Source organism: Pongo abelii, chromosome X (genome assembly GCF_028885655.2).
Source record: "Pongo abelii isolate AG06213 chromosome X, NHGRI_mPonAbe1-v2.0_pri, whole genome shotgun sequence".
Classification (NCBI taxonomy): domain Eukaryota; kingdom Metazoa; phylum Chordata; class Mammalia; order Primates; family Hominidae; genus Pongo; species Pongo abelii.
In genome coordinates this window covers 140,793,937-140,821,557 of record NC_072008.2, presented here as the reverse complement: position 1 = coordinate 140,821,557, position 27,621 = coordinate 140,793,937, and the positions used below count along the sequence as shown (strand labels likewise).

Below are 27,621 nucleotides of genomic sequence, written 5' to 3'. Positions count from 1 at the left end.
TCCTGAAAGCTGATGCTCCAGCATTTCCAAACTATTGGTTCTTTTCAAAATTGGGCGCCAGGGTCCCCAGGCCAATGCCATCGAGGAAGGCGCCGGGCCCCCTGGAAACGCTCCTCCCCTTTGGAGGCGGATTTCGAGGCGGGGCTCCCACGCACGCTCCGTGCCCGCGGGCCCATTGGAGTGGCCGCTGGACGCGTGCGCAGGACCCGATGGGTGCCCGGACGCGGAAGAACTGGCCCCGCGGAGGTTCCCGCTTCTGAAGCGTGGGAGGCGGAAGAGACTGCAGGTTGTAGATTTTGGTCTTGGCCCCAACGGGTTCCCCCAGACCATTAGAACCCGAGAGAGGAAGAGGAGGCACCGCGGCGGCGGCTGAGAGGCCGAACCCCCAACCTGTCCTCGAGGCGGGAGGGGGGCAGGGAGGGGAGAAGCACCGATCCCAGGGCTGAGGAGCCTCCGGGACCGGGTCCGGGAGCATGGGGGGCTGGACCGGGTCCCCGAGCATGGGGAGCTGGAGCCGCCAAGGCCGCCCGGCCGGGTCCTACCCGACTGTCAGGTCCTCGGTGCTAGCGCTGCCCGGGCAGCCGCAGCATCTGTAGCCCGGCCCCGCTTGTGGTCCTCAGCCGGAAAGATAGCAGCATGAGTTCCGCCGCTGCCTAGTTTCCTCCCCCTCCTCTTCTCCCTCCTCTCTCCTCTTCCCCACACCACCTCCTTCTTTCCCGCCCCTGCGCTTCTTTTCCCTTACCCTCTGTCCTCCCTCCCCTCTGCCCTCTCCCTTCCCCTCCCTCCTCCGCCCCCTTCCTCTCCCTTTCCCCGCTCTGCCCTCCTCCTCTTATCCTCTGTGTCCTCCTGCTTTTCCATCTATCCTTTTCCCTCCCTCTTCCCTCCTCCCTCCATCCTTGTTTTCCCTCCATCCTTCTTCTTTCCTCCATCCTTTTCCTTCATTCTGTCGCCTTCCACCACCACCTCTTCGTCCTCCTCTCCTGCCTCACCATCATCCTCCCTTCCTCATCATCATCCTCCTTCCCTCCTCCTCTCCTACTTTTCTCCGCCCCCAGCCCCCGCCCCCGTCCCCAAGCCTCCGCCCCTTAGCCCCCGCCCCCAGCTGCCAGTCCCCAGCAGCTCAGTCCTGCAGTGAGAGTCTTGGGAGTCCATAGCTAAGCACCAGGAGCTGAGCACTGCCCGCTGTGCCTGCCTGCAAGTCTGACATGGCTCAGGAGAAAATGGAGCTGGACCTTGAGCCTGACACATCTTATGGGGGAACCCTGAGGAGATCCAGCAGCGCTCCCCTAATCCATGGGCTCAGGTGAGCAGGGTTGGGGAGGATGGAGTACAGGATTCAGGGGCTCCTTGCCCCCATGCAAGCAATCTTCCTTCCTTAAAGTGCACGTTTGAGCTCATTTGGGCTCTTCAGCCTGAGGGGGTGGCGACTTGTTTGCTTGGCAGTGACTTGGGTCCCATGGTGGAGTGAAAGTTTAATCTCCAACTTTGGGCAGTGTGGAGGAAACGGTCCCCCTCTACCTGGGGCCATGTTGTCCCTCTGTAAAAGGAACTGCAGAAAGCTTCTGGCTCTTCTGACAGGTTGCTTGCCCCGACTAACTTACACCAGGGAATGTCAGATCGAAGCCCCTGGAACTAGATGTGCAACTTGACACCTGTCTCTCAGAGCTGCTATTTCTAAGCTTAGTTTAGGAATCCTGGCATTAACAGACGTTTACTTTAATAAATCACAATTTATCTAATAACCTGTAATTAAGTGGTATGTTCACATCGTAGTACGTGATTTGGATTTGCCCTAATGTTTTCGGGTTCTAAAACTGCCTGAAATGCATTGCAGTGAATAAAAAAGAATGGTGGTCTGTAGCTTAGGGTCAGTGAAAAGGCAGGTTTTAGAAAACGGTGGAGAGAATCGACTCTTCAATTTCAGTGGTAGGGTCTTGTGTTTTCATGTCAATAAGTCATCGAGGGTCTATTTTAAGGTAGCATCTTGTAATAGTGAAGGTTAGGTTGGCTCACCTCCTGAGCCTATTGTATTTCACTTTTATAAGGAGACAATTCATCTTAGGTAGAGAGCCAATTTGCGAGACCCTGTAGAAATGGCATTAGTCCAAAAAAGGAGATGAGAGTACAATTAGCCAAAAACATATTAATCAAGCACAGTGAGGGCAAAAAAAGAGATAATCCTTGCTGTTGAACTGATTATAACATCCATATTTTGGGGAAAAAACAGGTTGACTTTTTCATTTATTAAATATAATTTTGAAACTGAGGGAATGTAGGAGTGACTTTTTGCTTTCCTGTTGCTGTCCTTGGCCCTGCATTTATTTTGGTTACTATAACAATAAACTGGTCTTTTTCTGATTGTCTTTTGAAATCTCGTGAGCAAGCAATTGCTAGGGACTTCAGCAATTCTATTGACCTGTATTTAGACTATTGTAGCAAAAACATACTGTTTTTTGAATCATGATTTAAATAATCACTGAAAACATAGCATGATGTGACACAAGAAGGGGCAAGGAGACCAGGCCTGGTCCCAGTTTTCACTAACTAGCTATGATCACGAATGAGTCATTTAACCTTTCTGAGTCTGTTTTCTCATTTGAAAATTAAGAGAGCTGAATTAGGTGATCTCAGTGGGCCCTGAAAGCCCAGTGCAGTTCAGTTCTGAAAATCCTTCTGGAATTCTCATCCTTATTGTGGGCATCGCCCTCTGCTAGGCACTGCAGGGATATTATACAAAGATTAATAAAACACCTCTCTACCAATGGGTTTAAGACACATCCACATTTCTCTTTAATTAAGAGACAAAGTAGGTGTCTCAAGAAGCATCTCATCTCCCAATGTACTCTTTGGGTTCAAAGGAGAGAGTGATTGCATTCCGTTTGTGGATTGAAGAGAGGTTTGTGCCATGCCTTCACTGAAGGGTATGGCATTCAAGATGGATGTGGAAGGACAGGAAGGATTTTAATAGATGGTGGCAGGAGGGAGAGCATTTGAGGCAGAAGGGGCAACAATCTCAGCTATGTTTATTCCATCGATCAGCAGGGTTCAAAGGTAGGACACATGTTTAGGGTGAGGGGGGAGATGTCTTGATCCAGCTCATATTGTAGAACAATGCTCCTCACCCCTTTTCGCATCATGGCAAACACAGAAAACAGTACTCATTGGTTCTCTGGGGTAAACAGATGAGGCTGCTCAGGTCTGGTGGTAACCGGTTTGAGGGCGTAGCTCTGACCAGAAGCAGCTAGAGTCAACCAGTCTGGAGCTCCGCCTGCATCACCTCTCCCAGCTGCCCCCCGACCACTGAGATCAGTATCTCTGCAAACCTGTAATCCACAGCATACCACTTGGGAAGCTCTGCAGAGAGGACGGTGAGGAGTTCATTCTCTGTATGAAATGAGGAGCCATGGAAGATTTCGTTGTTAACTAGAGAACTGATGCTAATGTATTTGAAAGAGATCTTCCATTAGAAAACATTACTAATTTTGTTTTTTTGTTTGTTTGTTTTTGTTTTTTTCAGTGACCTTTCACAGGTTTTTCAACCTTACACACTTAGAACTCGGAGGAATAGTACAACAATTATGAGCCGTCACAGCCTGGTAAGTATAGAAGTAAGTATCTGAAGTGATTTAGATGGGGGAAAATGCTTTGAAATGGAGTTCTTTCTTAAAATGATGTGCTATGCACAATTGTTTAAGAAAGAAAAGATTGATCTTACCTATGTTGTTTACTGCTTATGCTGTGGCCATTCAGCTTTTGGTACCAAAAGGATACATGGTTAAAATTTTTTCTTTGCTGTGTGACTTTGTATTTTTTAAAATTGTTCATTATTATTTGTCACTACTTGCATCAGGCTTGTGAGGTAAGTCAGGATTAACTCCTAATTATAGCTGAGAACAGTGGTCTTCATTTGTCGTAGGATGCACAAATCACTTAGAGGTAGCAGAGTGTTTGTTTCTGACACCTGTTAAACAATGCTGGTTTTCCAAAATGAAGACTCCTTTAAAATGCTTGTATTTATATTCTCTGAAGAGTTACTGATTGTGACTGATCTCTATAGCCAGAGCTGTCAGGGATTGCTTTATTAGTTGGTCACATTGGGAGAAATTATGATGAGGTTTTTTATATAGTGGCAGTTCACATGTGGAACTCACTTATCCAGCAGCTTCAATTCTCTGGAAGACATCCGAGATGAAAGAAGATAGATCCCTAAATGGCAGAACTAGATTTCCATAGTCTGTGCACAGAGGTTCATCGGTTTATTTATAGGAGAGCCTCTGACCTCTGAATCATCTAAAATGTATGCACAATTATAATAAGCTTCCAATCCAATAGTGTGTGAGAAGCAGCAAATTAGAAGAGATGCATTTTGGTTAAAAGTATACTAATAGCTGCTAGCAAGGGAGGAGAGGGAAAAACTGAAAAACAGACGTTTTTAAAAAATTAGTTTGTGGCTAATTAGTATAAGGGCTAAGAGCCTGTCAGTACACCCCAAGCATGTCACTGGTGTAGAATCATATAATAATTTATGTTCTTAAGGATACCTGGGTCATTAACTTATTCATAAATTCTAGTAATACCTACACTTGTATAGTATTTTACATATTACAAAGTACTTTCACACATTTAATTGTCATAACAGCCCATATGAAATAGGGAGGGCAAAGATATTTTTCCCAATTAAAAGAAGCAGCAGCTAAAACTCAAGACGTTAGAAGTCACTTGCTCAGAATCGCACAATTAGTAAGTGGTAGAACTGGGATTAGAATAGAGATCTCCCAGTGCAATTCTGTTTGGTATAATTTGTTTAAGAAAGGGAAAAATAGAACACATTGTAGAAAGATTTCCTTCTGAAATGGCTGAAAATACTTACAGGGGGAAATGTTAGCTATCTGGAGGTTTGATTCATTTCACCTCCTTCTCTGAGGACACTGGAAAATATTACTTATTTTTGCTGGATATATGAAAAATGTTTATACATGTTATACAGCCATGCTCCTGATAACGGTAGCATAGCAAAGAAGGGAAAGTGAATTTGCCTCTCTACACTTCACTTATCTCTTTTGTAAGATGAGAAGATTCTTATCAACCGTGGTCTAGGTTCATCTCTCACTGAAATACCTAGTTTTCTGAAAGGGCCATGGTGACTCACTGCTCTTTGTTGATCCTGATGCATCTTTTCATTCCTACCCCTCTCCTTTCTAGCTTTTTGGTCTTCCAAAACTCAGTTTAATCCTTATATCTCCTTTGGGCAGGCTTCCACAACTATCATAATATTAATTACATTATATACACTCTATCACAGGATGTGCTGTAAATCTTAATACGTTTATCTGTGTCCCATGGTAACCTGTGATGAGTAAGGTGTTGACAAATGAAATGGACTGGATATGCAGATGTAGGATCTTCGTGGCTCACCAGCTGATTAGATATAAGGACTAAGAGAAGGAAAACTCCAAGTGATGGAAATTTTGTATGTTGGTGACCGGGGGTTGGTGCTGCCTTTAGTAGGAGTAGAGATTGGTAGTTTGAAGGGGAAGAAGATGAATTCTTTGGGACATAATTGGATTTAAGGTGCCTCTGGCCCCATGATGTTCTTCAAAGCAGTATTCTCACTTTTTTTTAAAAGATTCTGTCCGCTTCCAGTGTAACCACTTTTTACTTCGAGCAGATGACCCTTCTTACTTTACGAAGAAGACAGACACCTATCTTGTGTAAATGTCAGCTTTCTTTGCCTTGAAATGCCTTTAGCTTCACATATGGCATTTCTCCCCAATGGTTCATACGCTTTTGACTCTCCTGTTGCTTTGCTCGGTCTATCATCTCCTCTCTATCTTGTATCTTTTCCCTATTCCTCATGGGCTCTCTTCTTTCCACCTTCTCCAGACTCACGCATCTGATGGGGGAAAACAAACTGTTTTCTTTTTCGTAGGTCTCTCCTTCCCTTTTCCTTCCCCTCTCCAAGCTCTTTCAAAGCATAATCTACACTCCACTGCCTCTAATTCCTTGTCTCCTCATTTCTGGCCAGTTTGTAATCATGCTGCTTCTACCACAACTCCATTAAAAAACTGTTCTTGCGAAAGTCACCAGTACCCACTTAACTGCCAATGTCAGGGGCCTCGTTTCTTATCCCCCTTGACCTCTTTGCTTTATTTAACCCCATTAGCCAGCACCTCCTTGGAGTTCTGGCTTTTTCTTTTTTTTTTTTTAAGCCGATACATTGCCCTGTTGTTTCTGGTACTACACACAGCTTTGCTCTGTTCTTCTTTCTGGTCTACTTTCCAGTTTTGTCTAAAATTGTCAAGTTGTATATTATGTAAATGTAGCATGTAAATTTCTGACTTTCTCCCCAGTTAGTTTTTGGCCATCTTCATGTCAGCTTTCCTGATCATTTCACTGCTTCTTCAGTTTCTTGGGTTTCCCTAACTGACACATCTGTGCTCTCTTCCACAGTCTCCTGTTGGAGAGTCTTCCTGCTGTATTTGCTTGCCTTGTAGCTTAGTGTTTTCTAAATGATCTTATTAAGAGTTCACCAGTGGCCGGGCGCAGTGGCTCACGCCTGTAATCCCAGCACTTTGGAGGGCCAAGGTGGGCAGATCACAAGGTCAGGAGATCGAGATCATCCTAGCCAACATGGTGAAACCCCGTCTCTACTAAAATACATTTATCTTATACTCCAGTCTCCCTTAATGGTTGTAAAAATTCGCTGGGCGTGGTGGTGTGTGCCTGTAGTCCCAGCTACTCGGGAGGCTGAGGCAGGGGAATCACTTGAACCTGGGAGGCGGAGGTTACAGTGAGCAGAGATCATGCCATTGCACTCCAGCCTGGGCAACAAGAGCGAAACTCTGTCTCAAAAAAAATAAAAAGAAACTTAGAGCATTTTATCACTATTTTGTACTGCTCACTACATTAGTATTCAAATAAGTTTTAATAGCGTAGGGCCTCTTAAATAGGATAATTGTTATTTGGTTTTATAGTATTACAAGTTCACTTGCATTTTGTTATAGAATAAATAGTAGTTGTTTATGTTATGACCACTAGAACTCTCTAAGACCCGTTGATATGAATTGTGTCTTACAGTTTGTGACCAGCTTGTAATTATTGTGAAGGAACATAATTTGGCCTCCAAATCATTTCTGCTTTGTGTTATTAAAAAATGATGATCTAAGGGAAAGCATCAGTTATTTTAAAGATACACCTTGTCTTTCCAAATTGTTTTTTGTTAACTAGTAAGATTTGTAGTGATAGCATATGATGAGATTTTAGAATGGATTTGGATCGTGAAAGCAAAACCTCCTTATTGCAGTTTTAAAGTGTTTTTGAAAATCATCAATCATAGACAAAATATTATATACTAGACTTATTAGCCTGTCTTCCCCCATTGCTGCATTGATAATAAAAATTAATAGCATTGGTGTTTTTTTTTCTTTCCCTTCTCATATTGTTCTTTATTTTAGATAAGTGGGATAATGGATATTTCTAAGGCCCATAGTCTTTATTTCTCTAAATTTACGTAGCTTCACATTCATTTGGGAAAAGTGCTGAAGTCAGTGTCTGTCTAGCAACAGATGGCGCTTTAAGGTTGGACACCTGGTGTACTTTTTGAAGACTAAATGTACTGCCTTTAGTGCATTAATGTTCAGTGATCTAAAGAGCTAAATTTTGAAGAAGAATATGAAAACTTACCTAGGAAGAGGTTGTACGCCAGTACTGACAGCAGACTGCTGCTTTGTGATTCAGAAAATAGTAAATGTTTACTTTTTCTTTCCAGTTGCTGTCATCCTCACCTAATCGTATTCCTAGTAGCAGACTGCATCAGATCAAAAGGGTAAATTTTACTTACTAGCTCAGATTGGAAATTTTTTGGATTTTACATTTTTATTTTAAAGATTTAGATATTAAAGTGAGTTAAGATGCAACTCTGGTTAGTTGGAGACAGATTATAATTCTTCTGGAGCGTGCAGATAAAATACACAAGCGGCATGAATGTTCCACTCTACTGTGATTATGTCAATGAGGTAGAAAAAGTCTTTTTATTTTATTTGAAGCAGAGAACTATGTGGATAAAAATTACAGTGTGTGGAAGAGTTAATATTTTGTCAGTGATCCTGCCTTTTTAGCATATATGTTTGTCTTTGCAGGAAGAAGGCCTGGATATGGTGAACAGAGAAACTGCACATGAAAGGTTAGTGCTTTACAAGAGCAGGGCCTAGCCTAATAAGTTTCTTGTTTGTAAACACTGACGGCCCTTCCCTTTGTTTATTTTAGGGAAATGCAAACGGCAATGCAGATAAGCCAATCATGGGATGAGAGCTTGAGCCTGGTAAAGTTTGCTCATGTCTGTTTGGTTTTCATTTTCTAGAAACTTTTATGTTGTTCACTGGGTTCATTAATTTTTTCGCACATTTCTTTCCCCTTCTACTTCCAAATTGATACTTGTTTTTTGATCTCTGCTTTTCCAGCAGAATATTAGAGTCTATACCTTTCTCCTTGGAAAATCTGGGTGTGTTATAGTAGTAAATAAGAGCTGTGATGTGCTGAATTTATTATGAGGAGATGACACTTTATGTTTACAGAGTGATAGTGATTTTGACAAGCCGGAGAAATTATATTCTCCTAAGAGAATTGACTTCACTCCAGTTTCTCCAGCACCTTCGCCCACCAGGGGATTTGGAAAGGTAAGATAATTGACAAGATATTAAGTCTATTTCACAAACTGAGCTGTTTACTCTAAAACACACACAAATCACCCCACTTTTAAAATATCCAATGCCTTGAAGAAAAATCAATGAAAATCTACAGTAGTAATTTGGAAAATATACATACCTATATATATATATATATGTAATTTAGTTATGAGACACACAGACAGCCAAGCAATTCTAAAGATACTGTTTCTGTCATTTTGAAAAGAGCCTTTTGAAAATGATTGTGGGCCTGGTATGGTGGCTCGTACCTGTAATCCCAACTCTTTGGGAGGCCAAGGTGGGAGGATCACTTGAGCTCAGGAGGTCGAGAGCAGCCTGGGCAACATGGCGAGACCCCATCTCTACATTAAAAAAAAAATAGATACAAAAAAATTAGTCGGGCATGGTGGCGCACACCTATAGTCCTAGCTCATCAAGAAGGTGGGGCAGGAAGATGGCTTGAGCCCAAGTGTTTGAGGCTGCAGTAAGCTGTGATCGCATCACTGCACTCCAGCTTGAGCAAAAGAGAGACCCTGTCTCTAAAAAAAAAAAAAAAGAAAAAAGAAAGAAAACTGGAGTGCTAGAACTATTTTAATATTGAATATGTTTTTTCTAGTAATGTTTTTCACCATTCTTACAGATGTTTGTGAGCAGCAGTGGATTGCCACCAAGTCCAGTTCCCAGTCCAAGACGATTTTCAAGGTAAGCAAACTTGAATTTTAAATGTGGTCGAAGTGCCATTTATTACATTTATCTCTCAGATTAGCTTTTTATGGCTGGGCGTGGTGGCTCACACCTGTAATCCTAGCACTTTGGAAGGCGGAGGCTGGTGGATCACCTGAGGTCAAGAGTTCAAGACCAGCTTGGCCAATATGGTGAAACCTCATCTCTACTAAAAATAGAAAAATTAGCTGGGCCTGGTGGCAGGCGCCACCAGTTACTCGGGAGGCTGAGGCAGGAGAATCGCTTGAACCAAGCAGGTGGAGGTTGCAGTGAGCTGAGATCGCACCATTATACTCCAGCCTGGGCAACAGAGCAAAAACTCTGTCTCAAAAAAAAAAAAAAAAGATTAACGTTTTTTCCCAATATTTCACTGTGAAATTTTCAGACATCAAAAGTGAAAGAATTTCATGGTGAACAACCACATACCCACTGCCTATAGTCTACCATTAACATTTTACCAGAGTTTTTTCTTTTCTTTTTTTTGTATTTGAGTTGGAATCTTGCTCTGTCGCCAGGCTAGAGTGCAGTAGTGTGATCTCAGCTCACTGAAACCTCTGCCTCCCGGGTTCAAGCAATTCTCTTGCCTCAGCCTCCCAAGTAGCTGGGATTACAGGCATGCGCCACCACCCTCATCTAATTTTTGTATTTTTAATAGAGATGGGGTTTCACCATGTTGGCCAGGATGGTCTCGATCTCTTGACCTCGTGCCTTCCTGCCTCCCAAAGTACTAGGATTACAGGCGTGAGCCACAGTGCCCGGCCCCAGAGTTTTTTAGGGGAAATTTAATGCTGATTTATATTTAGTGGGGAAACACACACACACACACACACCCCCCACAATAATACATCCTTTTTAAGAATAAGGAAAAAATGTTAAAGTTCATAGACCAGTCAAATCCAAATTACTTTATTTATTTATCTATATATTTATTTATTTATTTTTGAGATGGAGTTTCGCTTCTGTTGCCCAGGCTGGAGTGCAATGGTGCGATCTCAGCTCACTGCAACCTCTGCCTCCCGGGTTCAAGTGATTCTCCTGTCTCAGCCTCCTGGGTAGCTGGGATTACAGGCATGCACCACCACGCCTGGCTAATTTTTTGTGTTTTTAGTAGAGATAGGGTTTCACCGTGTTGGTCAGGCTGGTCTTGAACTCCTGTCCTCAGATGGTCCGCTTACCTTGACCTCTCAAAGTGCTGGGATTACAGGCGTGAGTCACTGCGGCCCAGCCCCAAAATACTTTTTAAATAAGGTATCTTTTTTTCTTTAAACTGTTGGAGGTATTTTGTCATATAGAATATTTTTTAAATGACTTAAAATGCTGTATTATTCCAGGTTGCCATATGCTGGGTCAAATCACGTATTGGCATTTCAGTTACTCAATTACAGAAGAATTTTCCATTTCAGTCATTATATGATTGTCCATTTTATTTATGTATTTGTTGGGCTGGACTGCTGTTTTCTCTTGCATCTTGGATGTTCTTCACATTATCCTGTTTGTTTTTTCATCAAAGCAGGAGAAGTCAGAGTCCAGTCAAGTGCATTAGACCCAGTGTTCTTGGTCCTCTTAAAAGAAAAGGTACGTAGCAGCATGGTGACTATAGTTAATGCTACTGTGTCACATACTTGAAATTTGCTAAGAAAGTAGATCTTAAGTGTTCTTACCACACACATACAAAAGGTAACTAGGTGAAGAAAAAGATGTGTTAAAAACTTGACTGTGGGCTGGGCATGGTAGCTCACGCCTGTAATCCCAATACTTTGGGAGGCCGAGGCAGGTGGATCACCTCAGGTCAGGAGTTCGAGACCAGCCTGGCCAATATGACAAAACCCCGTCTCTACTAAAAATACAAAAATTAGCTGGGCCTGTAATCCCAGCTACTTGGGAGGCTGAGGCAGGAGAATCGCTTGAACCTGGGAGGCGGAGGTTGTGGTGAGCTGAGATCGCACCACTGCACTCCAGCCTGGGCAACAGAGTGAGACTCCATCTCAAAAAAAAAAAAAAACTTGACTGTGATCATCATTTCACAGTATGTACATACATCAGATCATCACATTGTATACCTTAAATATATATAAATTTATTTGTCATTTATACTTCAGTAAAGCTGGGGGGAAAAAGAAAAAGATAAGCATCACGCTTCTGGTCTTATACCTAGCCAAGCTTGAATTAAAAACTAGAACTCCTGTCTGAAATGAGCTAACAGCATTGCTCTCTTGTGTTCTAGGGAAACTCAAAAGTATTCTTCCAAATGTTTGCTCTGCTGATCCTCAATTTTGTAAATGAGTTATTTGATACATCTATATTTTCTTATACTTCTTAACAGTTTTATTCATATATTCATATTATCATTATATATTCAAAAAAATTGCCTCTCGGGTATCTAAATATGAAAGAGATGCGTAGTTTATAAACTGCAGAAATATATGCTAATGCCGTAGCAAACATATCCATAAATGTGCCGTATACTCAAATATAAGGTGAGGTTTACCCCCTCATCAAATTATGCTTCATCAAAGCAAGAATTGCCTTATATTCAATTCTAGAGTTTTTTATATAACAGGGTGCTCTCAGTTACCTTATTTTGAACCACAAAGCAGTAGGCTAAAATAGTTTAGTATCAGTCAACACTAGTGTTAGATGCTTATAAAGGGCACCTAATGGCATCTCTTTAAAAAGGCAACACAGGTCTGTAATACCAGCACTTTGGGAGGCCGAGACAGGAGAATTGCTTTGAGCTCAGGAGTTTGAGACCAGCCTGGGCAACATGGCAAAACCACGTCTCTACAAAAAATACAAAAATTAAGCAGGCGTTGGTGGCTTGTGCTGTTGTCACAGCTACTTGGGAGGCTGAGGCTGGAGAATTCCTTGAGCCCAGGAAGCAGAGGTTGCAGTGAGCCGAGATCGCAGCCTGGGCCACAGAGTGAGACCCTGTCTCAAAAAAAAAAAAAAAAAAAAAGCAACACAGGTTTTTGTTTGTTTTTTGAGACCGAATTTCACTCTTGTTGCCCAGACTAGAGTGTAGCGGCGTGATCTTGGCTCACTGCAACCTCCACCTCCTGGGCTCAGCGATTCTCCTGCCTCAGTCTCCCGAGTAGCTGGGATTAGAAGCACCCACCACCACCACACCTGGCTAATTTTCTGTATTTTTAATAGAGGCAGAGTTTCACCATATTGGTCTTGAACTCCTGACCTCAGGTGATCCACCTGCCTTGGCCTCCCAAAGTGCTGGGATTACAGGTGTGAGCCACCACGCCCGGCCGGCAACACAGGTTTATTCATTATTCCTGGGGATATGACTACATGATTGCAAGTGTCAGGTGTCATTTTAAACGAGTCTTAACAATAACTTCTCTTTTTTTTTTTTGAGGCAAGGTCTCTGTCACCCATGCTGGAGTGCAGTGGTGCAATCTCAGCTCACTGCAACCTCTGCCTCCTGGGCTCCTGGGTTCAAACGATTCTCCTGCCTCAGCCTCCCAAGTACCTGGGATTACAGGAGTGCACCACCATGCCCAGCTTATTTTTGTATTTTTAGTAGAGACAGGGTTTCGCCATGTTGGCAACACTGTCCTCAAACTCCTTGCCTCAAGTGATCCACCTGCCTCGGCCTCCCAAATTGCAGGGATTACACAAGTATGAGCCACTGCGCCCAGCCATTAACAATAACTTTTTTTTTTAATTGAGACCAGTCATTAACAATAACTTTTTTTTTTTAATTGAGACGGAGTCTTGCTCTGTCACCCAGGCTGGAGTGCAGTGGTGTGATCTTGGCTCACTGCAACCTCCGCCTCCTGGGTTCAAGTTATTCTTCTGCCTCAGCCTCCCAAATAGCTGGGATTACAGGTATGCACCACCACGTCCGGATAATTTTGTATTTTTAGTAGAGATGGGGTTTTGCCATGTTGGCCAGGCTGGTCTCAAACTCCTGACTTCAGGTGATCGCCCGCCTCGGCCTCCCAAAGTGCTGGGATTACAGGCGTGAGCCACCGCACCTGGCCAACCGTACTTTTAAAAGCAATTCAGCAAGTGGTTTCTTTGTGCGGATCACCTTCAGGGCCAATTTTAAACAGACCAACTTTTCTAATGTTAGGGGAACAGGTATTTGTGGCTTTGAAAACTTTCCAGTCATAGGATCATACACAGATTCCAAAAGTGCTATATTTCAAACAACTTAAAATTAAAGATGGTGTGCTCTGGAAAATAGTTCCTGATATGGTGACAATATTTGTATTTAGTGTATAAGTTTTATTTTATAAACAGTCTTTCCTTAATCTTGTAGGGAGTTATTTGTAGTCCTAGGAATGTTCTCAGTAGCCAGTAAGTGAAAATAACAGTTGGAAATAAAGCTATTATTGTTGTTATTATTACTAACTTAAAATTTGTTGCAGGAAGTTGAAGGAATTAGTATGGTTGTCTAGTTTTACAGCTATTCCGAAATACACCAGCAGATGGAGGAATTCTTTGCACAAAAGAGCTAAAGTCTTTTGCTGGTGAGGCGAACTCAAAAGCCCAGCAGCAACTTTTAAAAGCTGCATATTAAAGCATGGAAAAAAACAACTTTTGCAGATTTTCAGCAATTTTCAGAATAGTCCCAGAGGAAAGATAATATGAATTAATTGATAACATGGACAAAATGAATGTTGCGTTTGTTCTTGCTCATTCTAATTGTACAGTTTTAAGTTCAAAGTTACTAATTTTCTACTGGATTATAGACAGGCTCATGAATTAAATTGTCTTGAACATTCTGTTTTCAAGCTCAGATGAAGAGCTTCAGAACCAAGGAATGTGTATGTTTTAAAGAAAATCAGAGCCTGATTTTAAAGGAGATTATTCTAACTTAGGGTTTTACTCTTTGTACTGCTGGTAGCAAAATGTTAAGCATTATCCCTGTTGGTGCAAAGTTTTTCTATTAGCAATTCTGAGAAAATCTGCATGATTGAGGTGGTCAGTACAATACCAGTTTTGTGAATTGAGTAAGATTTGCTTTTGATTACAGATGTGTTTTCAAACTTATCTTTTTAATCTTCATTTTCATTAAATAGTGTGAAAGCAACTTTTTACTTATACACTACTTATCAGACTACACATTTTTTAACCAGTTTGACACCATCTCAGGAAATGTTCAGGTATCAAAATACATAAAACCAATAGGCTTTGCTAACCATGTAGCATACGATATTGACTGTGAGTTTCAGTTATTTGGGAATTCTTTATCTCTGCTGTGGTCAGCCTTGCTTCATTTTGCCTGATGCAGTCAGTGTTCTACTTTCGTATTAATGTGAATATGTCCATAGCACGCTGTGGATAATGAGTGAGAAGTTTTTTAAGGCTGCTGACTTTTTGATTGAGTTTATGTGGAAGCATATTTCTTCCATGTTAAAGCACATGGGAAAATAGTTTTAAGCAGTAGTTTGAAGAAGTATTCTGAGCTTTGGTTAAACAAAGGTCATCCTATGTTAGCACCACACCGGTATTTGTAAAATTGTTTTATAGTAGCATCATCTCTTTCTGTTTTAGGTGAAATGGAGACAGAAAGTCAGCCCAAGAGACTCTTCCAAGGCACTACCAATATGTTATCTCCAGATGCCGCGCAATTGTCTGATCTCAGTTCATGGTAAAAAAAATGAAATAAAATGAAAAGTATATTAGAGTATAATCCATTTTAAAAGAGCCACATTGAAAGTATATTGGGATAATTTAAATTTTTTTTTGAATTTTGTTAATATTTATTTTTTACATCATTATTTTGGGGATGTGACAATATTATAAAACAGATACCTGACAAAACTCAAAACACCGTTGCAAAGAGATTAGCAAGAGTTGATACAGGTGCTTCGTTAATAGCAAATGAATCTGAATAGCAGTGGACTTAGATTTTTATCAAGTCATAGTAAATGGCATTCTCTAGGAATCCAGAAATGTGGTCCTAAAACATGGTGACTTGGTAACTAACAGATTTTTAAAAATTATTACGGTGAATGAAGAAGCTTCTCAAGTTTTAAAATTTTTTCATCACCTCAAGTCTGAAGAAGCTTCAATAAAATTATGCTTTCTGCCCCCCAACTCCTTACCATCAAAATTGTCCAAAGATTCTAATTTAAAATATTTTCAACTTCTTATCCATGCTCCCATGAAGGGAAAATCTCTATGGAGGAGAATGTGAAAAAACAGATTATTTCAAAGTCAACAGTATTTCGTTTGGAAATGTATATGTCTTTCTGACACCTTTGCTTTCGTTCCCAGCTCCTGTTAGGTCAGCCTGTCATTAGTTGCCAATGGTGTGGCAGTGCCAACTGCTGGCTGGTGTGAGAAAGAGTCTCTGGGTGGCTGTGGGTAATGTGTATTGACTGTAGCTGCTCTGCCTGCATTTTGTATCCAGTCCTTTTGACTTAGCAGAGGATACCAGGATTCTCTTAAGCATAGTATTCTCTGATTAGCATTATCTATTGTTATCTTTTAGAAAATTATGAAATATTTCATAACAATGCTAAGGTTTCATTTTTATAATAACATTTCCTGATTCTTACGGTCTAGTCACACACGTGTTTTTTTAATCTTACTCATCCTAGTTTAGGTCTTTAAGGGCCTTCAGTGTTTTCATGAGAACGTTAACTTCTTTTCCGATACCTGAAGTTGAGCACTTGAGTGGTTATGTACACATTGGAAGGAAGGGGAAGGGATAAGTAGCAGTGACCAGGTAATATTTTGAAATATTTCAGTATGTTCTGATCAACTCACTGAATACTTGTGTAATCAATTGTGTACTGTTTTTCAGATTTTTTTTTTTTGTTCCCTGAGTTTTACAGCTGAGGATTTTTTTTTTTTTTTTTTTGAGATAGGCTCGCTCTGTTGCCCAGTCTGAACTGCAGTGGTGTGATCTCGGCTCACTGCAGCCTCTGCCTCCTGGGTTCAAGAGATTCTCCTGCCTCAGCCTCCCGAGTAGCTGGGACTACAGGCATGGGCCACCACGCCTAGCTATTTTTTTGGTATTTGTAGTGGAGATGGGGTTTCACCATGTTGGCCAGGCTGGTCTCAAACTCCTGACCTCAGGTGATCCGCCCACCTAGGCCTCCCAAAGTGCTGGGATTACAGGTGTGAGCCACCATGCCCAGCCTGAAGGTCTTTTTAAAAAGCCCATGAGAGCACTCACTTTAAAAATAGCAAGATCATACCCCTTAAATGGAAGGAATGTATAAGCCACTTATAAGCTATAAGGATGGATGATCCCTTCTTCCCAAATCACTTATTCATTGTTTCGTGTGAAATAACCTGTACTTCTAGTTGACCAAGAAGTCACAGATTATTCTAGTTTGTTAGTCTTGTTGATCAGTACTATTCTAGCCTTGGAACAGATAGATGCCTTTTAGATTGTTCTAGCTATTTTCAGCCCCATGGTCTCTTTTCCTCTCATCGCTGTCTGTCCTTGCTAGTTCAGTGTGCTAATTTTGGTACAGAGTGCCTTTCCAGGTATGTAGATGATGGCAAAGAGAAAACTTCTGAAGCTTGTCAAGAGGACTATTGGATGAAACTCTATCCTTGGTGGAAAGTGCATATCACTTTTATGGTAAAGTGTGTTTTAATAGGCACTTGACTATAAATAGGTTTGCTTACCTAGTTACTAACCAAGTGACCAAGTTAAGTAAAAGATATGACAGCATTTTACCAAGCTAAAAACATACAGGGTGAGGTGACTTATTTTTTTATTGTCTTTGGCTGACAGTGCAGGATGCTGTAAAACAGGTTCATGCAAATAAGTAAGAAAGGAAAGACAAGGTGCGGTATTTACGAAGGGTCTTCTCTCATTGTCCAGACATTTATTCCTCCGAGCAGCACAACCTAAACCATCTCTAGCAGTGACTATTGTGAGGCTTCTATTTCCTTGTCACTACTCCCCTACCCTGTAGACCCATGAATGGCTAGGAGAGCCCTGGGAACGTCAACATTGGTGATGAAGGAAACTTTTTATTTTATTTTATTTTTTTGAGACAGAGTCTCGCTCTGTTGCCCAGGCTGGAGTGCAGCAGTGCAATCTCGACTCACTGCAACCTCCGCCTCCTGGGTTCAAGCTATTCTTCTGTCTCAGCCTCCTGAGTAGCTTGGATTAGAAGCACGTGCCACCACACCCGGCTAATTTTTGTATTTTTAGTAGATATGGAGTTTTGCCGTGTTCTCCAGGTTGGTCTTGAATTCCTGACCTCAGGTGATCCACCCACCTTGGCCTCCCAAAGTGTTGGGATTATAGGCATGAGCCACTGCGCCTGGCCAACTTTTGATTCTTAAACGTAAAAAGCTGTTGTGCCTGGGCGCAGTGGCTCACGCCTGTAATCCCAGCACTTTGGGAGGCTGAGGCGGGTGGATCACGAGGTCAGGAGATCGAGCCCATCTTGGCTAACACGGTGAAACCTCGTCTCTACTAAAAATACAAAAAACTTAGCCGGGCGTGCTGGCGGGTGCCTGTAGTCCCAGCTACTCGGGAGGCTGAGGCAGGAAGAGTGGCGTGAACCCGGGAGGCAGAGCTTGCAGCGAGCTGAGATCGCGCCACTGCACTCCAGCCGGGGCGACAGAGCAAGACTGTCTCAAAAAAAAAAGTTCTTGCCTCACACAAGAGACATTTGCTTTATTCACAGCCCCTCATAGAGTGTCAGCAAGCCAAGTGTGGTTCAAATAATCTGAAAAAGAAATCTGTTACTCAAAATTCACAAAACTAAGTGTCAAAGATAGTTAAGTCATTAATTAAACTTCCAGATGATGTTTTTAATCAGTTTGCACCAACTGTACTTCTGAGGTTATTAAAGCTTACAATTGTGCTAAGACTTTGGGGACACCTTATATACTAATGATGCTGACATTTTTGCCTATAATTAAGAGATTTTTAAATATGATTTATTTCTTTTATATAAAAACTGGATCCTGGCCAATCACGGTGGCTCACGCCTGTAATCCCAACACTTTGGGAGGCCGAGGTGGGCGGATCACTTGAGGTTGGGAGTTTCAAGACCAGCCTGGACAACATGGTGAAACCCTGTCTCTACTAAAAGTACAAAAACTAGCTGGGCGTGGTGGCACATGCCTGTATTCCCAGCTACTCGGGAGGCTGAGGCAGGAGAATTGCTTGAACCTGGGAGGCAGAGGTAGCAGTGAGCCAGGATCACACCACTGCACTCCATCCAACCTGGGCAACAGAGCCAGACTCTGTCTCAAAAAAAAAACCCAAACAAACAAAAACTGGATCCTGCTTTTGCAGAAACTTTTTTTTTGAGACGGAGTCTCGCTTTTGTTGCCCAGGCTGGAGTGCAATGGTGCAATCTCGGCTCACTGCAACCTCCGCTTCCTGGGTTCAAATGATTCTCCTGCCTCAGCCTCCCGAGCAGCTGGGATTACAGGCATGTGCCACCACGCCGGGCTAATTTTGTATTTTTAGTAGAGATGGGGTTTTTTCATGTTGGTCAGGCTGGTCTCGAACTCCCAACGTCAGGTGATCCACCCACCTCGGCCTCCCAAAGTGTTGGGATTACAGGTGTGAGTCACTGCGCCTGGCCTTTTTTTTTTTTTTTTTTTTTTGAGATAAGATCTGGTCTATTGCCCAGACTAGAGTACAGTAGTGTGATCATGGCTCACTGCAACCTCTGCTTCCCGGGCTCAAGCCATCCACCCACCTCAGCCTCCCGAATAGCTGGGACTACAGGTGTGCACCATCACGCCCAGCTGATTTTTCTGTTTTTGTAGAGACCGGGTTTCGTCATGTTGCCCAGGCTGGTCTTGAACTCCTGCGCTCAAGTGATCTGCGTGCCTTGGCCTCCCAAAGTGTTGGGATTACAGGCATGAGCCACCGCCCCCAGCCTCTTTTATCTCTTTAATGTAGTTTCATTAATCAGAATCAGACGTTCATATTCTTAGAAATGGGGATAGAGATAGGAATCAACTGTGTTCTGGTTTCTGCTACCAAGGTTGGCAACCTACTTGATAACAAAACTAAGGAATCTGTGCTAGGCTTGATAGGGCTGCGGCTAATTTTTTGTTTATTTACCTACCTGCTGTTAATCTGATAGAACCCAGCTTATTGACTGAACAAGGCACAAAGTGGTTCAGCCAGATGGGGTGATAGCATGAATCAAACCGGTATCTTAGTTTTGTGAGTACTTTTATCATTGGATGGTTTTAATGATTTGCTATTTTAATGAAACTACAGAAACAACTGCCCTCTATCTTTTAGAGAGCAGAAAAAGGATCAGATCATTAGATGTTATCTTGCCACTTAAGTATTTATAGTCTATTCCCTGCCCCACCCAACAAAAGGAGAGATGGCTTTTACAGCCTTTAGATTAAAGTTTATATACTAGATAACAATCTTTAAAATCCGACATCTTTTGAAGCATAAATTAAGTTTGAAGTTTGAGTGTGGACCCATTTGGAGTTTGTGTCCAGTTAGGCATACTTTTTTTTTCTTTTCTTTTCTTTTACTAAATGAAAATTCCCAAGTCTTTGCCAACCAAATCTGGAGGACATTATCAACCACAAGGCAGGAATTATGTCATTCTGCATTTAGTCCTTATGGACATCAAAATTTGAGCATAACTCAGAAGTCTACCTTTGATTCTTTCTTTCTGCATGTTGGGAGCTCTTAATCTGCTCTTCATTCTGTTGGGAGTGAGACTGTGTGTGTCTGCAGCATACTATATAAAATAAAGGAATTTTCAGGGCTGCTGGCCATACGGTGATGATTAAATGATAGTCTCTTTCTTTTTTATGAACAGAAAACTTACGAATTTTCTTACCCCGTGCTTCAGTGTTAATGTGATAGTTTTAACACATTTTTTGTTAAATTTGTCTTGGTGGTTCTAACACTATTTTTAATGTTATATGTGTCATGTCAAAATTTCATCATGAATATGTGACAAGTACAAAAAATAAGTTTTAATCATTAATTAACAGGAATGTGTATGTCTGTACACATCTCTAAAGTACATGAGTATACACACACACTCACACTTTAGAGATGTTTATGTGAGCAACTTAGACATCTATGCTGATAGTTTAAAACTACTCTCTACCTTCACCGTAAAAATGAGCAAGTTAAAACAAAAAAAACAAAAACACTCCTGTCCTCAGCATGACTGTGGACTGATATTTAAATATGTGATCTTAGAAACTTAGAGGTTATTCAGAAGGATAATACTGGGACCCTTAAGGTAAGATAGTAGAGACCAGAGAACATGCCATATATATCAGTTTAACCCAGAGCAAGGGGTGTGGGGATGCCCTATAGTCATACCTTATACCAAAATCTGTGCTAGGCTTGATAGGGCTGTGACTAATTTCTAGTGCATTTACCTGCCTGTCATTAATCTGATAGGACCCAGCTTATTGACTAGACAAGGCACAAAGTGGCTCAGCCAGATGGGGTGATGGCATGAATCACACTGGACATCCTACCTTTCTTATTACTTTATCATTGGACTGTTTTAATGAGTCGCTCATATTTCATCCTTAGTTTTTCTAGACAGAGGGCACTACTTTAAGTCATAAGTACTTTTTTTTTTTTTTTTCCTTTTTGAGATGGAGTCTTGCTCTGTCAACCCAGGCTGGAGTGCAGTGGTGCGATCTCAGCTCACTGCAAGCTCCGCCTCCTGGGTTCACGCCATTCTCCTGCCTCAGCCTCTCTGAGTAGCTGGGACTACAGGCACCCGCCACCACGCCCGGCTAATTTTTTATATTTTTAGTAGAGATGAGGTTTCACCGTGGTCTCGATCTCCTGACCTCGTGATCTGCCCGCCTCGGCCTCCCAAAGTGCTGGGATTACAAGCATGAGCCACCGCGCCCAGCCAAGTCATAAGTACTTTTGGTTGTGTGGTTCAAATATTGCCTCAATATGTATATTCAGTGGCTGGAACGAATTCGTTCAGTTTTGATTCAGGGATTCCTATGTCCAATTTGAATTGTCCGGATCCTTTTTTACTGTTGTCTGGCTTTCGGCCATTAGTCTAAGTAAGGCTCATTAGCACTTCCATCAGAGCTTAAGCTAGGAAAGAAAGAAGAGATAAACTCAAATTAGACCAGACCTCTTGCTTTTAGAAGCTCTGGTAGAAGATTTAATAGTAGACTGTGAAAATTACTTTTGTGCAGTGATGTTGCTGTGGGTTAAAAAATCATGTAAGTCTTACTTGACATGGATAGAATAACAATGAGTGATTTGTGACGTGAAGTCTCTGCTTCCATGACCATGAGTAATTGTACCAGATTATTTCAAACGGAAACTAGATTTTAGTTAAGTGAAAATGTCTGGTTAAAGATTTACCAAGTTCTGAATCTAAATTGCAGTGGAGACTAAATGTAAGTGTGCTATTTTCTGTTAATGAACAAAATTATATGTATTTATATTTTAATAATAGGGAAGACATTCTGAAATAAAATGTTCAGGGCTTTTTTTTCTCTGCTCCTCAATTAGCTTATTTCTCTTAAGGTAATCAGCAGTGTTAGAAGTCAAATTTCACTGCATGAGTCATGTTTTGTGTTTTTGAATGAATACAGGATTCACCCAAGCAAGCAGGCCTTATTACAAATGGAATCTTTTAACCCAGGGCTCACCGTAAGTCTGGTGGTTGGAATAAAGAATTCTTTATTTATATTCAGATTATCTGCTTGGTGGCCAAGTTTTAATCTAAGCCCATTTCTTCCTGCCAAGTAGCAAAGAGCGTGTCCTTCGTTTGCCCGGCCAATATGTGCTTTAGGAAAGTAAATTCATTTTAATATTAGTCTAGGCAAAAAGCTGCAGGAGGAAAAATCACATATGTTCCAAAGGCAAATAGAAAGGTCTTTTGATTTTCCAATGTCTTGGATTATCTGTGCAACTTTCTTTCAGTAGTTTGAGTAATTCATATTTTAGATCCATTTTGCCATTTGGTTGAAAAAATATCGGAGCCAGCTAAAATTTCCAAACTTCTTACTTAAAAGTGGTATTATTAATGATGCATTTGACAGCAGTGAGTGTAGAGTAGGAGTAGTGTGGAATATACTGTTTCCATTTTTACTTTTACTTTTCTGAAGCCTGTTTGTAGTCTGTCTCCATCTAAAAACAATCCACAAGCAATAGAATGAAATGACATTTTAAAGAAAAGTAGAAGAGTAGAGAAGCGAGGGTGGGGGTGATATATTTCATTGAGGGTAGTACAGGGCCCAGAAACTTTCTAATGTACCATAGGTTACTTTTAACACTAGAAGTACATTAACTTGGACATTCAGAAAAATGATAATATTAAAGACTCCTAACATTTAGACTCAGAGCATGTTAGACTGGAATGGGCTTTTTCAAAGGAGCTAGTAACCAAACTTAAACTAGAGCCCACGTTTCCTGATTCATAATTCCTTCTCCAATTCGATGCTTTTTTCCTTTTCAAAAATAAAAAGTGTCTGTGTAAATTCTAAAACTGCCCAGTTACCTCTCCCGCTTTGTCTGTCACTGTGTTTTCTTCACTCTCTGTACCCCAGCCACAGTAGTCTGCTTTTGTTTGATTCCTGGAACTACCCTTGCTTCCTCCCAAATCTTAACTAGTTAATGCCTGCTCATCCTTCAGATTATAGCAAACATCATCTCTGGGGAACCTTTTCTCATTCCTCCGAATTAGATTAGGTTACCCATGTTATATATTGTCATAGCCCCTTGTATCTTTCCTTTATCACTTTTATTGCAAATTATAATTATATATTTATTAGCATGATTATTTAAATGTCTGTCTCCTGCACAATACTGTAAATTCAATGAGGGCTGGGATCACGTCTGTTTTAAACACCGTTGTATTTCTAATATCTAGTGTGCTTCCTGCACTTGGCAGGCACTCAGTAAATATTAGAATAAGTGAATGATTGAATTCAGGGCAAATATAAAGCATAGAGCTTATTACTGGATTGATGGAAACCAAAGCCAGAAAGGCAGCTTGATGCCAGACTGTAAAGGCTCTCAGTTCCTTGCTGAAGTATGGAGCCAGATTCATGAGTCAGGCCAGGTTGATGGTTGGGGAACAGTGAGCCCCTGGGCTGGATAGGGAAGCAATCCCTGGGCTGGGTATAGAGGTTCTTGATGTCCAGATCTGGAGTTTTACTGGAAGGATAGGAACAGGAGCCAGTTGTCAGGATAAAGAGGCAATAGACAACGGGTATTGAGACCATGAGTGTAGATTATACATTGTAGAAGCTTAACTGGAGAATAACTGAAGGGATCAAAGAAAGGGACTCTTCTAGAAATAGACCTTTGGGTTTTGAAAGCAAGAAGAAAGGAAATAGTGTAAGGAATTATAAATGGCATAGAATTGGAGGGGGAAATCATTTTAAAAATGTGTTTGAATTGAAGGCCCTTTGGGAATGGGGAAGTGATCAACTCTAGGGGAGTTGAAAGACTTTGTTTTAGAGTAGAGGAACTATGAGGCAGTGTACTTGATCGAACACCTCTGATAGTCCGAGTATGGTTACCTCAATAAGTAACCATTCCTCTTGCTCCAAGCCTGATGGGAAGGTAAACATAAGGATAGAAATTTCTTGAGCTGAAGTGAAGGAACTCCCTCCCGAAAACCACGGCATGTCACGAGGAATGTTTAATGTAGGTTGGGCGGTCTGGTGCCTCCAGGGGGGACAATCAAATGATACAGGACCTCAAAGAGTCTTACTTTGGATTTCTGTGGCTTTATAGTGTAGTATATTATGTAGTTCATTGCTGTGGCTTTATGCTTTTTTTATTATTTACAAGTGATTTACTGATTTGTGAGCTCTTGAAACTGTGTCATTGCATGTTATGTTTACCCTGATAGTTGCATTTGCTTATAATTCTTTTTGCTTTGTCTTCAGTTCAGATATTTTGGATGGCAGTAGTAGCAGCAGTGGCTTATCCTCAGACCCGCTGGCTAAAGGCAGCGCTACCGCAGAGTCTCCAGTAGCATGCTCCAATTCATGCTCTTCGTTCATCTTGATGGATGATCTCTCACCCAAGTGACTTAACCATTTCTGATTCAACGTTTTAACTGCTGTTTCCTACATAAAATGTTTAGTGGGGAACGCAGAGAACTTTGATCCATAATGAGGATTAAAGTTTTACAGATTTCACGCATTCTGATGCTATTATTACTCTTTGGCATCTCTCTTCTCCAAAGTTCAATTTTGTGAGCCCAGTGACCTTACTAATATCTGGTTTTGCTGATCTCATTTTGGATTTAGTGATGAAATCTCAAATGCTCATTTTTGATTGCTTAGAGGAATTTTTTTTCTTAGTGCCTCAAAAAACACCTATTTTGAGTCTATACATTTAAGAAAGGCACTGATATGTATTGCCTTTAATGGTCCTTTTCCGCAGCAGTGATATGACAGATTTGATCAGAAATTCTCTTGCTTGAGAGATTTTTTTTGTCCTCTGTTGACTACATAGTTTCAAATCTCTCTTTATTTCATGATGATATATAAATTGCTTTTAATTATATTAAATTTTTATTTTTCTGCATCAGCTTAAAGTTCATTATTTTGTTTCCCTTTCCTGTTTGAGCCGCTTATGCCATTTCTCACAGAGGGGAAGAAATATGTAGTTGCTTTCATTACTCTTATTGCTTCTTTGCTGTTGGGGTGTGTGAAGTGAGCATTGATTTTAGTGCTGAGAATGTAAACGGACTTACAGGATGCTTGGATTAGTCACCACAGGTTCTTATGACTTTGCTACCACAGTTGATATATTTCTCCTCAAACCTGTTGCCGTAAGGAATATATAAAATATTGTTGATATTTCTAGGTGGTGTTATCAAGGAGAAGAAATTCCTGCCTTGACCAGATGTGTGGAGCATCTACAAATGAATGAATAGTTATTTACACACAAACCACTGTGTACAAAAGCGTCCATGGAGCTGTCAGTGTCTCGGGTGGTATTATGAGGCCTCAGGTGCCTTGGGGTACATTGTCATGCTATAAGGGATGTATATCATAAGGTATGGTGGAAGAGGGGCCTTATGTGTATGATTGCCACATACTGTTTCTGTTGCTGCTTTTTTCCCGATTCCTTTTTGTCATTGGATTTGTTTGTTTTGTCATGTGGTGAATGGTGTTTTAGTTATTGTGTTGCTGTCAGAATCAGAATCCAGTTCTTGTTCTTACTGCCTTATAGTTATTGTGTTGCCACCAGAATCAGAATCCAGTTCTTGTTCATACTGCCTTGTAGTGAGGGCAGTTTAATATCTACAAAGAAGCTTTTAGGAGCTGAAAAAGTCAGTGTGATTGTGCATTCTGCTTTTAAGAAGCTGTTTCAGCTATGAACTGTGTATGTGCTATAAGTGTGAGGTACCATAAGTTATTTAATTTTTAAAAGAGGAAACTCCTGAGTGAGCTGTTTAAGAAATCTGAGTGTAATCTATTGTTATGTTATTTATAACTAGGTAAAATGTCTGTCGTGATAGATTTCTTTTAATGTTCAGATACTGTGGTTGGGTTGTCTATATTTAATATGCAGATTTGCCTGCTGGAATCATAATCCATTTTTAAGTGAATGTAAGAAATGAAAACTACTGCATTTGTGTCTTTTGAAGGCAAAGATCCTTGGATTTTAAAGGAAGAGTATGTGCTTTGAAGGCACTCAGAGACTAGTAATAGCATGTGGCTTGAAGGGAAACCCATTCTCTTTCAATTACAAGAGAGCATCACTTAGCGTGCGGTAGTTCTGTTACAGCATCCGATGTGTCCTTTATTTTAAATTGTAACCATAACAGCCATTAATGGCTTTATTTCTTGTATTGCTCTCATCTGGGAAAAGTCTCTACTTCTTCAAACGTAACATAAATCTATTATGAAGCTTGTCCCCTAGTATGCCATTATAAAGAAAAAATTCTTCGATGGTATGCAGTGTATCTATTCTGTTTGTAAAAGATCATGTCAAAATGTTCTGCCTCTATAATGATAATAGATGGTTTTGTCTTTCAGGAGATTTATCCACCTACTGTCTTCTTTGCCTTAAAGGGACACTTGGCCATCATTTTTAGGCTCGAACTTAACACTGTTAAGAAATAACTGAAATATGATGGTATTTACATTAATTTTTGAAATTCAATGGTGGGATAGAATTAGGTCGGGAAATGGAAGTTGTTCCAATGGTGTGAGAACTAGGAGACAAGATGATTCACTTTATTATTTAAACCAAGCTTCATTTTTAGTTTTTGTTGTTTAAATGGACTGGAAAGTTAAGTTTTTGCAGGGATTGTTTTGAAATAAAGAGATATGCTAACTCACAGATGAACTTTGTTAAGACCCCTTTATTTTTATATAAAGTCTAATATTTGAAAAGTGATTGTTATAAAGTAAAATTCTCTCTTCCTATTCTAATAGATATCATATATTTCAGGCTTCTATTTGAAAACAGGTATAAGAGATGATATGATAAAACCCTATAGATAATGTTTTTTGCTTGATTGACTTATATAATCACTGTTTCATGATTACTGCTTTTGGAATAATAGGAAGTTTTGTGAAATGCTGGCCTTGTGTATATCTTAGAATGCAAATTTAATAAAGTGTGTATACATGCATAAAATTTACTAGTGTTTTAAAAGTCTGTCCTTTGTTCTTAATAATAATTATTTTCTGCCCCTATATCCCAGTAGTTTATTCTCTGTGTCTAATTGCAGGTCAAGTTTGAATAAAAGGATATCAGAAACACAAAAGAACGAATAGCTATGATGAAGTTGGGGCCGTTTGCCAAAACGAAGTGAAACCTCTCCACATAATCAAATTTTCAAGAGTATTTTGTAGAATTTGACAACTTAGAAGGTTCTTGCCAGGGTCATACATCTTTCTTCCTTGTTTTCAATTTAGTTTATCTTGTTAAAATTTTTACATATTGATAAGCCTCTATAAATTATTTTTAGAAAAAGATGAGGGTAGATAAACAGGCAAAAGGGTCCGGGCACAGTGGCTCACGCCTGTAATCCCAGCACTTTGGGAGGCCGAGGCAGGCAAATCACGAAGTCAAGAGATCAAGACCATCCTGGCCAACATGGTGAAACCCCATCTCTATTAAAAATACAAAAATTAGCTGGGCATGGTGGTGCACACCTGTAGTCCTAGCTACTTGGGAGGCTGAGGCAGGAGACTCGCTTGAATCCAGGAGGTGGAGGTTGCTATGAGCCAAGATTGTGGCAGTACACTCCAGCCTGGTGACAGAGCGAGACTCCATCTTAAAAAAACAAAAAACAGGCAAAAA

General features: G+C 40.8%; 2 protein-coding genes across 28 annotated transcripts in view; one reads left to right on the top strand and one right to left on the bottom strand.

Moving 5' to 3' along the window:
* Positions 1-662, bottom strand: part of PABIR3 (PABIR family member 3) — a 53,611-nt gene extending 52,949 nt beyond the window's left edge. For all 10 annotated transcript variants that reach the window (XM_054545091.2, XM_024240731.3, XM_054545097.2 and 7 more), the window contains exon 1: positions 543-662. The gene's annotated coding sequence lies outside the window, so the exon portion shown is untranslated. The remainder of the gene's footprint in view (positions 1-542) is intronic.
* PABIR2 (PABIR family member 2) lies at positions 178-26,956 on the top strand. 18 transcript variants are annotated; one of them, XM_063721415.1, is made up of 11 exons: positions 178-286; positions 1,056-1,303; positions 3,518-3,596; positions 7,769-7,825; positions 8,139-8,182; positions 8,266-8,320; positions 8,574-8,675; positions 9,325-9,386; positions 10,918-10,982; positions 14,922-15,018; positions 24,240-26,956. In XM_063721415.1, exons 2-11 carry the CDS (start codon positions 1,206-1,208, stop codon positions 24,382-24,384), a joined length of 804 nt encoding a protein of 267 aa, XP_063577485.1. In that variant the 5' UTR covers positions 178-286; positions 1,056-1,205; the 3' UTR covers positions 24,385-26,956. The 18 variants fall into 18 exon arrangements, with proteins under 18 accessions (XP_063577485.1, XP_009233550.1, XP_024096494.1 ...); XM_054545106.2 differs by having other exon boundaries at positions 192-286; positions 25,168-26,956; XM_009235273.4 differs by having other exon boundaries at positions 192-286; positions 3,518-3,608; positions 10,921-10,982.
* The last annotated feature ends 665 nt before the right edge of the window (positions 26,957-27,621 follow it).